A 15,216-nucleotide genomic window follows, 5' to 3' on the forward strand; every position below is an offset into this window, starting at 1 on the left:
ATCGGATCGTTTGTAGACTACATCATCCCATAATTTAAGTTCTTTTATCGCTTTTTGTTCTTCCTGCGAGATGTTGTCATTCATTGTGTGGGCCGGAAGTGATAAAATGTCCTTACTGACTAAATCCACAAAAACCTTTATAGCTGGGCATGTATCCATTGGTGGCATTATAGTAGATTTTGGTTTTAAATGTTTTTTTGTTCCAAAAATTGGATTATTTATTTCTTCTTGATTAAGGTTTTCCAAGAGAAGTTCTTCCAAATCCCTAATAGTCTCCATTTCCTGTTCTAGTATTGGATCTTCTGGAAATATCATGGTTTGATTTTCTAGCAGGGTGTTATGCTCATGTTTAGAAAAAATCTTTTTGTAAGTGAGTTTACGTCCAAAGAGATGTAAATCTTTAATAATGGAGAATTTGTTCAATCTGGTTGTCAGGCAAAAATTTAAACCTCTTTTTAAAACTTTAGCTTGTGCTCCTGTCAGAGAATGTTTGGATAGATTTATGACTTGTAGTGAATCCATAGGTATAGTTTTTTGGGTTATGTCCTCTGATGTGTTTGATTTTTCTTTTTCCCTCTCTGGGATCCCCTGAAACCCCATGTCCCTCTGTCTGAACTATATGTATATATGTATATGGAACTAATATCCATATGTACATTAGAAACTCACAATTTAAATAGACATAGGAAACTAAGAGTAAAAGTTAATATCATAACAAAACATCATTTAAAATTGATTCTTCTTTTAAGAAATAATATTGAACCCTATGACAGATATTTGGAACTGCTCTACCTGTCATTTACACACTGCTATAATTAAAACAATCCTATTGGCCCCCTTGGCTGTCACTCAGCACTCACAATATTTAAGGGCGTCAGAACCGGCGGGTTACACCCCAAGAGGAAGCCGGAATGCCGGCGAAACGCGCGTCGGGTGTCCAGTCATATTTATGAAATCAATGTCTAAGGTCCCAGCCTTATCAAACGCTACCTGAATAATTAACTAAAAGTCGGCAACGACTTACATGTGGAAGCGCTGCTCCCTGAAGGAGAGCGGTGTGTGTATCTTGACAGACGCTGCAGGAAAAATCCCTGGCAGCACTCATTGAACCAGCTCACTAAGCCAGCTGATATACAAAAGCTGGTCGATCAGATTACCAAATCGTGCTGCTATTCACTGCCCAATCTGTGATAGCGGAGATAGTGAACAGCAAGCAGCTCACAAACAGAGCACAATATAAAGTGGATATCTAATTGAATTTGTAGCGCTCACAGGGCTCGCTGACACACACAGGCAGCACTGTCAGAACATTACAATCTATGTGGAAGCGCTGCTCCCTGAAAGAGAGCAGTGCGTGTATCTTGACAGACGCTGCAGGGCAAAATCCCTAGCAGCGCTCATAGAACCAGCTCACTAAGCAAGTTGACGTACAAAAGCTGGTTGATCAGATACCCAATTGTGTTGCTATTCACTACCCTTTCTGTGATAGCAGAGATAGTGAACAGCAAGCAGCTCACAAATAGAGCACAATATAAAGTGCATCTTTAATAGAATTTGTAGTGCTCACAGGGCTCGCTGACACATACAGGCAGCTCTGTCAGAACATTACAATCAGCTGCTGCTCCTTGCCCTTATGGAAAGCGGCGATAACAGACAGCAAGCAGCCCATAAACAGTGCAATTCTATCTGCAAAAGATCGTTGGCACACAAGCTATCTAGCATACATACTATCTAGTGCTGCTGTTCAGTCTCTCACAAACCCACGGTGGGAAATAACGATGAGCACATGACAATTAGAGCACTCCCTGTAGTGCCCATTCACACAGATTAACGCACCGTTGCTATTTCAGACAGAATTAGCCAGCATGTTAAAATAAAACAATGTGGACAATTGCAAGAATCTAAAATTGTATAATAAATTCAGTGAATCTAAGAGAACTTTGAGAATTGACAACTTTTAGACTAGCAAGCTTATAGTGACACATTCAGTGCACAGCACAGAACCAAAAATTGATACAATTTCTATTTACAAATAGAAAATACTGCAACTGTCAATGCATACAAGAAACAGATACAATGTTTAATGATTGACAGCAATACTAATTCACACAGTACATACAATATACCAGAGTGATAAGATCTTCACTTACCTCAGCAAGCAATAGAGTCCAACCTTGTTGTACAACAGTAGCAATTGATAATAGAGTATACAAAAGACAAATTCTGTTCTTCAAGTGCAGGATAAGGGGTTTTCTGCACTGCTATATAAATTTTGACCTACATTGATAAAATAAAAAATATTATTTTAGAATTATTTTAACAAAAACATATTAATAAAGTTTATTATTTTCGTTCTCTACAGGAACCACAACTCTTTTCCCTTCTTCCTATTTCCAACTTTTGTTCTGTACATTAAGATCTGTTACACTACAGTAACTTTATTTTTCATATTCTGATGTTTATTGAAGTTTTCATAATCAGAAAAACATACCGAAACCAAGCTAAGAAGGGGGAAGGCATTCAAAATGATGGTTAGAAGATCTGTCATAAACCAAAGGTGTACATGATATATGAGCTAAACATTCACTATCCAGAAGAAGAACGAAGGTAAGGTAGTTTGATCTCAGATAACCAGACTGTCAGTCAGGATTGAACATTATTATCATATGGTAAGTATATTATCAAAGACAAATATCTAGAAACGGACCAGAGAATAGTATTGTCTGGAAAATATAAAATGGGCAATTGCGTAGACTCTGAGAACCAAGAATATATTCTAAGATGTATCAGTGCCCTGGCAGGTAGACCATGTCGGATGGATCTATGACCAGATTAAAGTATAGCGTTCCAATATGAAATAAAGAAAAACATGGACGAAAAAAAAAAAAAAAGGGGGGAGTGGGGAAAGGATTTAAGTGTCCACTAGCTATGTCCCACAACTGGTCCCTCTCTCACAATGTGTCCAGATATCTGGTAGACATGGTGAATTCCATCCAGTAAAACCATTTCTTGTAAAACAGCTCAAAAAACCCGGTGGCATTGAAATTATTGGCATAAAAATGGGGGCTTAGAGGATCAAAGGACTAGGATGCAGGCCTTAGCTGCATTGAGCATTTGCTGCAGATAGAAGTAGCAGGATGAATTCTGAAGTGTAGAGTGCGAGACTTTCTGCTCAGATTCAGTCAAATGTAGAAAAATGGATAGGACGATGCTTCACAGAACAGATGGATAATGAAACATACTGAAAAAGCAACCTACAAGCTTCTTAAGGCAAAGAAAATGTGGAATATTCTTCAAAGCCCAAGTCAGTCACCTGACCTCAACTCAATTTATAATGCTTTTTACTTACTAAAGTACAAAACACAAAAACACAGCAACTGAAGGCAGCTGCAGTAAAGGTCTCAAGGGAGGAAATTCTGCATTCGTTGTTGAACTTGGTTTCCAGTCTTCAAGCAGTCATTGACTGCAAAAGTTTTGCATCCAAGTATTAGAAATAATACTTATTATTTTAGTTTGTCCAATTACTTTTGAGTCTGATATAATCTAAACTTTAATCACATCTTGATTGCTTTTTTTTCAAATCCATAGTGGTGGTGTAGAGGTTAAATTATAAAGATAGTGTCCCTGTCCAAATACTTCCGGACCAAACTATAAAATGTGGTTCATCGGGTTCTGGCACGGTATCTGTAATCTTGAAAAAAAGAAAAGCGCTACATGTAGTGCTATTATTCCCATCCAGTTTGCCGGACTGGTGACAGAGGCTTTAAAAGGAGACTGACGGCAGTGTGAACGTAGATAAAAGTACTTGAATATCTTATGCCCCCACCTTCTATCTATATACTTTCTCAATATATCAAATTGCTTCTCCTCTGTCACTCGAATCCCCCTCAAGCAGGATGCACAGTGTACAGACACGGCACTGTGGGACTGTAGGATTTTCTACTTATCTGAGTAAATTGTGCTGAGATTAAAAGGGTGATTGTAACTCCCACTGTAGCTCTGTTGCCCTAGACCAGACACTCATCTAGCTCTGTGTTCACGTCTGATCTATAAGAATACAACTATAATCAATGACAGTGAAATCCAACTCCTATGTCTTTACAGGCTCAGGCTGCTACGGTCAATGCTCTATGGTTTATACTGCAGCTCCACCAGTTCAGATTGGCTGCTATGTATAAGCAAAATCTCACCAGGAAACTATTGCATTATATCAGAATGTCAGTGCTACTGGCAGATGGTCAAATCAGGATATCCAGTCACATGAGGGCCATCATTTAGTTGAGAAGTAGCCGATATACCCTGTGATCTCAAGTACTCAATACCTGGTTATTGGGTGATCATGCCAAATAACCAGCATGAATGAGACTGTTAATTCTCAGGGTCTCTGTATCATTTTCGTTGTGTTATAGAGTTCAATGCTGTCCTTAACCCCTTAACGCTCCAGGACATACTATTATGTCATGGTAAGTGCATCGTTCGCGCTCCATGACATAATAGTATGTCATGGAGTAAACACGGCGCCGTTCGCGCGGGGCGCGTTCATGAGCTGTGATAGCTGCTGTTTCCGACAGCAGACTATCACTGCTCAATGTGCCGGGACCGATTGCGGAGCTTCCCCGCCGATTAACCCCTCAGAAGCCATGTTCAATAGCGATCGCGGCTTCTTAGGGGTTAATCCGCCATCGCCGGCCTGCTACACGATAGCGGCCGGCGATGGTGACTATGGCAACCGGACACCAAACAATGGCGTCCGGCTATGCCATAGACGGAAGCCTAGTGGGTCCTGACAACGTCAGGACCCACTATGCTTGCTGTCAGTGAGTAGCTGACAGTTCTAATACACTGCACTACGCATGTAGTGCAGTGTATTAGAATAGCGATCAGGGCCTCCTGCCCTCAAGTCCCCTAGTGGGACAAAGTAATAAAGTAAAAAAAAAGTTAAAAAAAGTTGTGTAAAAATAAGAAAATAAAAGTTTTAAAAGTATTAAAAGTAAAAATCCCCCTTTTTACCTTATCAGTCATTTATTATTAATAAAAATATATAAACAAACAAACAAACTATACATAATTGGTATCGCCGCGTCCGTAACGGCCTGAACTACAAAATTATTTTGTTATTTATCCCGCACGGTGAACGCCGTAAAAAAAAAAAATAATAAACCGTACCACAATAACAATTGTTTGGTCACTTCACCTCCCAAAAAATGGAATAAAAAGAGATCAAAAAGTCGCATGTACCGAAAAATGGTACTGATCGAAACTACAGTTCGTTACGCAAAAAATAAGTCCTCGCACGGCTTTATTGATTGAAAAATAAAAACGTTCTGGCTCTTAGAATAAGGTAACACAAAAAGTGAATGATTGTTTACAAAACGTATTTATTGTGCAAACGCCATAAGACATAAAAAAAAACTATAAACATCTGGTATCGCCGTAATCGTATCGCCCCGCAGAATAAAGTGAACATGTCATTTATAGCGCACGGTGAACGCTGTAAAAAAAATAGAATAAAAAAACAATAGTAGAATTGCTGTTTTTTAGTCACCACGCCACCTACAAATAGAATAAAAACGGATCAAAAAGCCGCATGCACCCCAAGAAAACTACAATGGATTCCTCAAGGGGTCTAGTTTCCAAATTGGGGTCACTTTTGGGGGGTTTCCAATGTTTTGGCACCACAAGACCTCTTCAAACCGGACATGGTGCCTAATAAAAAGGAGGCTTCAAAATCCACTAGGTGCTCCTTTGCTTCGGAGGCCGGGGCTTCAGTCCGTTACCGCACTAGGGTCACATGTGGGATATTTCTCAAAACTGCAGAATCTGGGCAATACGTATTAAGTTGCGTTTCTCTGATAAATCCTTTTGTGTTATAAAAAAAATGGTATAAAGAGGATTTTATGACAAAAAAAAAAAAGTAAATTTCACCTTTACTTTGCTCTAAATTCCTGTGAAACACCTAAAGGGTTCATAAACTTTCTAAATGCTGTTGAGGGGTCTAGTTTCTAAAATGGGGTGTTTGATAGGGGTTTCTAATATATGGGCCCCTCAAAGCAACTTCAGAACTGAACTGGAACCTAAAAAAATAAATAAATGAGGCAATACTTCGCTTCTTACATTATACTGATAATGAGCCGTGCCCACCCCGAGATGGCCCCAGTTTTGACCGTTTGTATAAACGGAGACACCTATTAGACCGTTTCAGTGCCCGGTTTTCCCAAGCATACACCCCCGAGAAGTGTATTTCTATTGAGGAGTCCCTGGTACATTTTAAAGGGAGGGTTCAATTCCGCCAGTACCTGCCGGGTAAGAGGGCAAGGTATGGCGTGAAGATGTATAAGCTGTGATAGAGTGTATCAGGGTATACCTACAGATTTAGGATATATAAAGGAAAGGCCACCCCCAAACCAGACTGCATCCTGGACTACAATAGGTACATGGGAGAGATGGACTTGTCAAATCAAGTCCTGAAGCCCTACAGCGCCATGCGGTGTGGTATAAGAAGCTGGCCGGGCACATCATACAGATGGCTTTGTACAATGCGTACGTGCTACGTCGATGTGCAGGACAGAGGGGAACTTTCCTGGAATTTCAAGATCTAATCTTTAGGGGGGGCACCCAGTACTTCTGGAAGCGAGGCCACACGCATCGTACCAGGGCAACACTTTCCAGGAGAAGTTCCCCAAAATGGTGGAAAGGGAAAGAGTCAAAAGAGGTGCAGAGTCTGCTATAAGAGGGGGATAAGGAAAGTCACAATATACCAATGTGACACGTGTCCCGAAAAACCAGAGCTCTGTATGAAAGATTGTTTTAAAATGTATCATACATCCCTTGATTTTTAATTTACCCTGATGCACTCCGCACAGCTTACCCCCCTCATCTTTCCCTTCTGAGCCCTGCCGTATGCCCAGGCAGCTGATAACAGCCACATGTAGGGTATTGCCGTACCCAGGAGAACCCACATTACAATTTAAGGGGTGTATATCTCCGGTGGCGCATGCTGGGCACACTATATCGGACACTGACATGCCATATATATATATAAAATTGCAAATCTCACTCTGCACCATCTGCTGCGCATTATCTTTTACACAGTACCTGTGGAGTCAAAATGCTCACTACACCTCTAGATGAATGTCTTAAGGGGTGTAGTTTTTAAAATGGGGTCACTTCTCGGGGGTTTCAACTGTACTGGTACCTCAGGGGCTTCTGCATACATGACTTAGCACCAGAAAAGCTACAGTAGGCCAAATGGTGGTCCTTTCCTTCTGAGCCCTCCCATGGGCCCAAACAGCAGTTTATCACCACAAATGGGGTATTGCCGCACTAAGGACAAATTGGGCAACAAAATGGGGTATGTTGTTCCTTGTGAAAATAAGAAATTTTGATCAAAAATGACATCTTATTGGAAAAAAGATCATTTTTTTCATTTTACAGCCCAATTCAAATAGGTGCTGTGAAAAAGCTGTGCGGTCAAAATGATAACAAAAACCATAAATGAATTCCTTGAGGGGTGTAGTTTCCAAAATAGGGTCACTTCTGGTGGGTTTCCATTGTTTTGATACCTCTGGGGCTCTGCAAATGCAACATGGCACCCGAAAACCAATCCAGCAAAATCTGGACTCCAACAAACACATAGCGCTCCTTTCCTTCTGAGCCCTCCCATGGGCCCAAACGGCAGTTTATCACCACAAATGGGGTATTGCCGCACTAAGGACAAATTGGGCAACAAAATGGGGTATGTTGTTCCTTGTGAAAATAAGAAATTTTGATAAAAAATGACATCTTATTGGAAAAAAGATCATTTTTTTCATTTTACAGCCCAATTCAAATAGGTGCTGTGAAAAAGCTGTGCGGTCAAAATGATAACAAAAACCATAACTGAATTCCTTGAGGGGTGTAGTTTCCAAAATAGGGTCACTTCTGGTGGGTTTCCATTGTTTTGATACCTCTGGGGCTCTGCAAATGCAACATGGCACCCGAAAACCAATCCAGCAAAATCTGGACTCCAACAAACACATAGCGCTCCTTTCCTTCTGAGCCCTCCCATGGGCCCAAACGGCAGTTTATCACCACAAATGGGGTATTGCCGCACTAAGGACAAATTGGGCAACAAAATAGGGTATGTTGTTCCTTGTGAAAATAAGAAATTTTGATCAAAAATGACATCTTATTGGAAAAAAGATCATTTTTTTCATTTCACAGCCCAATTCAAATAGGTGCTGTGAAAAAACTATGCGGTCAAAATGATAACAAAAACCATAAATTAATTCCTTGAGGGGTGTAGTTTCCAAAATAGAGTCACTTCTGGTGGGTTTCCATTGTTTTGATACCTCTGGGGCTCTGCAAATGCGACATGGCAGCCGAAAACCAATCCAGCAAAATCTGGACTCCAAAGAACAAATAGCGCTCCTTCCCTTCTGAGCCCTCACATGGGCCCAAACGGCAGTTTATCGCCACAAATGGGGTATTGCTGCACTCAGGACTTCAAACCTGGCATGCTGCCTAAAATATATTCTAATAAAAAAGAGGCCTCAAAATGCACTAGGTGCTTCTTTGCTTCTGGGGCTTGTGTTTTAGTCCACGAGCGCAGTAGGGCCACATGTGGGACATTTCTAAAAACTTCAGAATCTGGACAATACATATTTAGTAGTATTTCTCTGGTAAAACCTTCTCTGTTACAGAAAAAAAATTTAATAAAATTGAAATTCAGCAGAAAAAATGAAATTTGCAATTTTCATTTCCACTTTGCTTTAATTCCTGTGAAATGCCTGAAGGGTTAAAAAACTTTCTATATGCTGTTTTGAATACTTTGAGGGGTCTAGTTTTTAAAATGGGGTCACTATTGGGGGATTCCTACTGTTTTGGCACCTCAACACCTCTTCAAACCTGGCATGCTGCCTAAAATATATTCTAATAAAAAAGAGGCCTCAAAATGCACTAGGTGCTTCTTTGCTTCTGGGGCTTGTGTTTTAGTCCACGAGCGCAGTAGGGCCACATGTGGGACATTTCTAAAAACTGCAGAATCTGGACAATACATATTTAGTAGTATTTCTCTGGTAAAACCTTCTCTGTTACAGAAAAAAATTTAATAAAATTGAAATTCAGCAGAAAAAATGAAATTTGCAATTTTCATTTCCACTTTGCTTTAATTCCTGTGAAATGCCTGAAGGGTTAAAAAACTTTCTATATGCTGTTTTGAATACTTTGAGGGGTCTAGTTTTTAAAATGGGGTGTTTTATGGGGGTTTCTAATACATAGGCCCCTCAAAGCCACTTCAGAACTGAACTGGTACCTTCAAATAAAGGCTTTTGAAATTTTCTTAAGAATATGAGAAATTGCTGTTTATGTTCTAAGCCTTGTAACGTCCAAGAAAAATAAAATAATGTTCAAAAAACGATGCCAATCTAAAGTAGACATATGGGAAATGTGAACTAGTAACTATTTTGGGTGGTATAACCGTCTGTTTTTCAAGCAGATGCATTTAAATTCTGAAAAATGCTATTTTTTGTAAATTTTCTCTAAATTTTGCAATTTTTCACAAATAAAGACTGAATATATCGACCAAATTTTACCACGAACATGAAGCCCAAAGTGTCACGAGAAAACAATCTCAAAATCGCTTGGATAGGTTTAAGCATTCCGACGTTATTACCACATAAAGTGAAATATGTCAGATTTGAAAAATGGGCTCTGAGCCTTAAGGCCCAAACTAGGCTGCGTCCTTAAGGGGTTAAGGAAAGAACAAACATTCCTTGTGGGCAGTACTTATTAGGCTGAATACTGTCATCTCATTCTTTCTAGTAGTAAGCGTACTGAAATTAAGCCAAGACATTACAAAACAACGGGAATAGGTTACATACCATAAACGGATATAGCTCCCAGAATTACCCAAGCTGACCACTCCGGTAAATATTTGATGAAAACAAGGGCCATAAGAGCACTGATCATGATCAGATAAGCCTGTTGTAACTGAAGAGGCCCTTTCCAGTGAATGCAGACCATTCCCACTGCCCCAAAATTCCAGATGACCATGAATAAGGTTGGATAGTCCATTGCCACATTGTACGTCTTGAAAACTTCACTATAAAAGTAGAAACAAAGTTTCATTTTGCTAAGAACTATAAAGCACCTATTGCCTCAGTAAAGTGAGTTTCTAGAAATCACATAAAATCAGCATGCATGTGTGTATTAGATTGGTTTAGATCAGTCTAATAATGTGATATCACTGTTTGTAGTCTATAAGCTTTAGAGACCATGTATGAATGGACCCTGTACACCAGTACACAGTCTCTAAAGGTCAGTATTCTGGACCATTGCTGCTGGGGGAGAAGAAGATCTCTGTAGGGGCTCATTCAGACGAGTGTGTATCACGTCCGTGGGGTCGTTCCCACGACCATTGTTTCAATGGAGCGTGTGAAGGGCCCGTGAAGGGTCAGCGAAAAAAATAGGACATGTCCTATTTTTTTGTGCTTCACGCATCCCTCCATAGACTCTAGTCTATGGGGGATGCATGATAACGCATCCCGCACGAGTGTACCTCGGACGTAGAAAACTTATGTTTTTCACGTCAGAGGTTGGCCACATTCGTGTGAATGTAACTGCATTTTTTCACGTCAGAGGTTGGCCACGTTCGTGTGAATGTAACTGCATTTTTTCACGTCAGAGGTTGGCCACGTTCGTGTGAATGTAACTGCATTTTTTCACGTCAGAGGTTGGCCACGTTCGTGTGAATGTAACTGCATTTTTTCACGAATGTGACCCACCTCGGATGTGAAAAACTGCCGTTACGGGATGCACCCATGCTGGACGCGTTATCACGCATCCTGCATAGACTAGAGTCCATGGAGGGATACGTGAAGAGCAGAAAATTAGGACATGTCCTATTTTCTCACAGACCCTTCACACACTCCGTTGAAACAGTCCTGTGAACTGCCTCATTGAAATACATGAGTCCGTGTGACGGCCGTTGTTGTAACGGTCGTCACACGGACGGGATACACGCTCATCTGAATGAGCCCTAATACAACATGCAATGGAGCTTGCCACATTTTTCTTACAGAGGCAAAAAGAGGTAGAGTACGGGCCCATAGAAGACTGGAGTATGGCCAAGTGCATGAGGCTAAATGCTTACTTTACAACATAACATGTAGAAGCACAGAAACTCTTGCTGTGGTAACTATTATGTCCAGTTCAGATTAACGCATCTGATCACTATTTTAGTCATGTGCCATAAGAATTCTTAGATCAATACACTAATTGAGACTTTGTCTGCATGAGACATATATTGACTTTTATGAGGGAAGTCCAATTTTAATCTCACACTATATATTGGAGAATTACAAAAACAGCAATTATTAGAATCAGACCCTTTACAAAGAGGAACAAGCTGATAAAAGAGAAAACTTACCTTGTTTCTGTATGCGATTAGATAAACACAACTGTAAATTTAAACCATGCACACAGCCATAAAACAGAGATGCAAAGGGACTTCCAATGAAGTTTGTATGTACGGAGGTATTCTCTAGAATATCTCTGCACATACGGCACCTGACAGGGCCTGGATGGCAGGCCTACTCCTGACTAAACATGAGCGAATTTAACAAAATTTTAATTTGTTCTGAATAAAAGTGAATCACAAGTGCCCTGATTGTCATGTCTGACGCTCTGATGTCTTTTAGAACTGTATCCTAGAAAACATCAGAGAGTCACAGGGCAATAGGGGCACTTGCAATTCCACATACTTACCCTCCTGGGGTCTTCTGTTGTGAGGTGTCCCTGCTGGCCTCCTAAGATTACGCCGTGTTGTCTCACGTAACCACTGCAGCGGTCACATGGGACTAAACAACGTCATCTCAGGAGGTCGGCAGGGACGTGTTGCTACGGGAAACAAGGAGAGGTTGGGTGTATGGTATTTTTTATTTTTTTTTCCCCTTTTTTTTCTTCTTTAATCTGTAAAATCATGGATGGCGGCCGTCATTTTGCCGATTCGTGCACCGCGAACACCAAAAGGTTTCAGATCTCTGCTTCCGAAACCTTTGGGAAATTCAGGCCAAATTTATTTCTGACAAATTGGTTCATTCATCTTTACTCCTGAAACCATTTAATAGGAAAAAGAAAAATTTGTCTAATTAACAGAAATGGGAACATATACTTACCAAAGATACATGTACGTAAACATAAAAAGCAGCATCAAAGATGAGAGAATGAGCCATCCATGAATAAACTAAAAAAAATAATCAGATTTTGGAATTCAGCATCATTTTAGACAAGTACAAGTTACACGCTAGCAATTATATTTACAGCCATTTAATAGCTATAGGTGTTGCATTTATAATTGTGAAATAGTCTAAAAATTTAATTTAGTGAAGGCTAAAACGTGATTGGGATTTATTTGGGTTCCAGCCAGCATAACAGAAATCCTATATAATAATAGTAGGGGAAAGGAACACACAGAATAATTCTGGCAGAATTCGCTAGACATCTTAGGCACCAGAACACTTTTCAAAACTGTTAAGGGGCAAAAAATGTCTAAAAAAAAAAAACAAACCATAATGAATTTCGCGCACTACACGTACTTCATTTTTTTCCAGAATTTGAGCAAGAATTCTAGCGCATTTTGCTTTGTAAATTCCGCCCAGTTTGTTTAAACGTAAATGACAAACTCCCAGGGGGTCCATGAAGTTAGCATGTCTGCAGTGGTCCTGGATGGTCCTCGCTGAGCAGCTTTATATAGCTCTGTGCCTGCATGTGATATAAGTACTTTGGTCACAGTGACCCTGCAGGTTCAAGGGATCAAAAATAGATTGCTTAACACTGTAGAGTCACTTTTTTGTTAGTCAGTAATTCACTGGTGACAGCACAGAAATAGATAAAGCAGTACTACAGTGTGGTGGGCCATGTCAAACAGCTTTCTGGAAACCTGTGATTGTGATGCGTAGGATGTGGAGGGTAGTTCAACATGCTTAGTTCAGAGATCACTGTGCAGTATAGTCATAAATATATTTTTTTAATTTGTATATCCAAAAAGGAACATTTGCTCACACATGGGCCAGATTCTATTGTATATCTTTTTCTAAAAGGAAAAGTACCTTATAGGAAGTTTCGCGTTAAAAAAAAAAAAAAAATACCAATTGTATAACAAAAAGTTGCAACTTTCTAATATTCTTTGGGTATGTTCACACGACATGTTTGAGGCAGAAAAACATGAGACAGATTTGAAAAGCAAACAGCTTTTGGAGCGGATTTTCAAAGCTTTTTTTATATTTGCATGTGTTTTTGAAGCATTTTTTGTAGAGTGAATGGAAATAAGTTTGTAAAATGTCTTTTTTAAGAGACTTTTTTTAAATTCAGCAGCATAAAAAAAATGCCTCGTATGAACTACACTGTATTTCCCATTGGAGTCACTGGGAAACTGTTTTCAGGCGTATTTTGTAGTGTAATACTAGCGTTTTACGCTCCAAACTAAGTTTGAAAATAAGCCATGTGAACATACCCTTAGAGTTTTATGTCCTCACATCAAGATTTCTTGTCAGTGAATATAAATATTTTTGCTTTTATTCAGTATCTGATTAATTCGCTGCAAAACCACTCCATTTTGCTGCGACTTTGTAAAAATAATGGCAAAAAAAAAAAACAACACATTTTGACTGCAACGTTTGAACCCAGCTTAAGTGTAGTACAGCTCTCTCTTGCAACCAGCGCTGATCCTCTGTCAGTTGGACCTGATCAAAGTTTTTTTTCTAGCCTCTGAATATAAGCAAGGATGTATCTATTGAATTATAACAAGTGGAGACCTTGAAAACAGCAATGAATTGAATCAGAAAGATAAGATGTAAAACATATTTCATAATTTAGTGGTTAGACTTTACATAAAACCTTTTTGAGCTTAAATAGTAAAGGTTCAGACAATGCATTATCCACAACATGCATATACTGTACTTTAGGTGGAGTGCTCTATTCCCTATTTAATATCTTCTAATGAACCAAGAGTCAGTGGAGTATTTCATATTAATATTAATTAGGGAAAACACATCGCACAGAATCATCTCATGAATCATTTACAGACTAACAAATTTAGCTAACATGCCAAATACTAATATGCGGGTTCATCCTTCAGTTCCACATAATAAAATATGGAATTGCATAACCTTGCATAACCTTGGTTCTTAGTGGAGTAATATGACATTTTTACAGGATCTATGCCAATGATTCGTTATTTCCCCCATTGAATTTTAATGGGTCCATCAGGTTTCCGTACTGGATAGAATACAGCAGCACGCTACACTACTGTGACCATCAAAACAAGTTAACTAACATATGTGTAAAAATAGCTTCAGTTTTACAGCCACAACAGATTAGCTTACAGGGGATAATAGAATGACTGATTCTTGCTTACCTTGTAGCAGCGATACTTGTATAGCAAAACCAAGAATATAGTCATCACCAGGATAACACTTATCATAATAATTGTATTTAATATAGAGTTTAGAAGTCTTTGACCAACAGATGTGGTATCTTCAGAAAAAGGTGTATAAATTCTAAAAAAAAGAAAAATTAGCAAAGGGTCACAATGAAGCACTAGTAGTTACAGAATCACAAACAAAAATTTTAGCTCATCTAGGTTGTGTGTCTCTATGTAGTACTTGGAGTGCACTCTTGTAAATGGATTGTGCGTCTGATTGACTCATTAAGGGTATGTGCACACACACACTAATTACGTCCGTAATTGACGGACATATTTCGGCCGCAAGTACCGGACCGAACACAGTGCAGGGAGCCGGGCTCCTAGCATCATACTTATGTACGATGCTAGGAGTCCCTGCCTCTCTGCAGGACAACTGTCCCGTACTGTAATCATGTTTTCAGTACGGGACAGTAGTTCCACGGAGAGGCAGGGACTCCTAGCATCGTACATAAGTATGATGCTAGGAGCCCGGCTCCCTGCACTGTGTTCGGTCCGGTACTTGCGGCCGAAATACGTCCGTCAATTACGGACGTAATTAGTGTGTGTGCACATACCCTAACATCTTAATAGCTTCTGCAGCCCTGCTCATAAACACATGAATACATACCTCTCAACCTGCCCGTTTCCACAGGAAAGTTCCGCAAACGTGTCGTTAGGTTGGCTAGGCTTAGGAAATTGGTATTATAGTGGGTGTTCCAGGGAGGTTTTCTAGGCGTATCGGCGGCGGGCTTAAAAGTGTCCCACGAATGAGG

General features: G+C 39.7%; 1 protein-coding gene across 1 annotated transcript in view; it reads right to left on the reverse strand.

The window, feature by feature from the left end:
* LOC142761217 (presenilin-2-like) overlaps positions 1-15,216 on the reverse strand; it is a 63,079-nt gene that overhangs the window by 14,443 nt on the left and 33,420 nt on the right. Inside the window, exons 4-6 of the mRNA XM_075864407.1 lie at positions 14,396-14,537; positions 12,156-12,223; positions 9,857-10,081 (exon numbers count right to left, since the gene is read on the reverse strand). Of these exons, the coding sequence (XP_075720522.1) occupies positions 9,857-10,081; positions 12,156-12,223; positions 14,396-14,537 (435 nt within the window). The remainder of the gene's footprint in view (positions 1-9,856; positions 10,082-12,155; positions 12,224-14,395; positions 14,538-15,216) is intronic.

Source organism: Rhinoderma darwinii, chromosome 4, assembly GCF_050947455.1.
Source record: "Rhinoderma darwinii isolate aRhiDar2 chromosome 4, aRhiDar2.hap1, whole genome shotgun sequence".
NCBI classification, from domain to species: domain Eukaryota; kingdom Metazoa; phylum Chordata; class Amphibia; order Anura; family Rhinodermatidae; genus Rhinoderma; species Rhinoderma darwinii.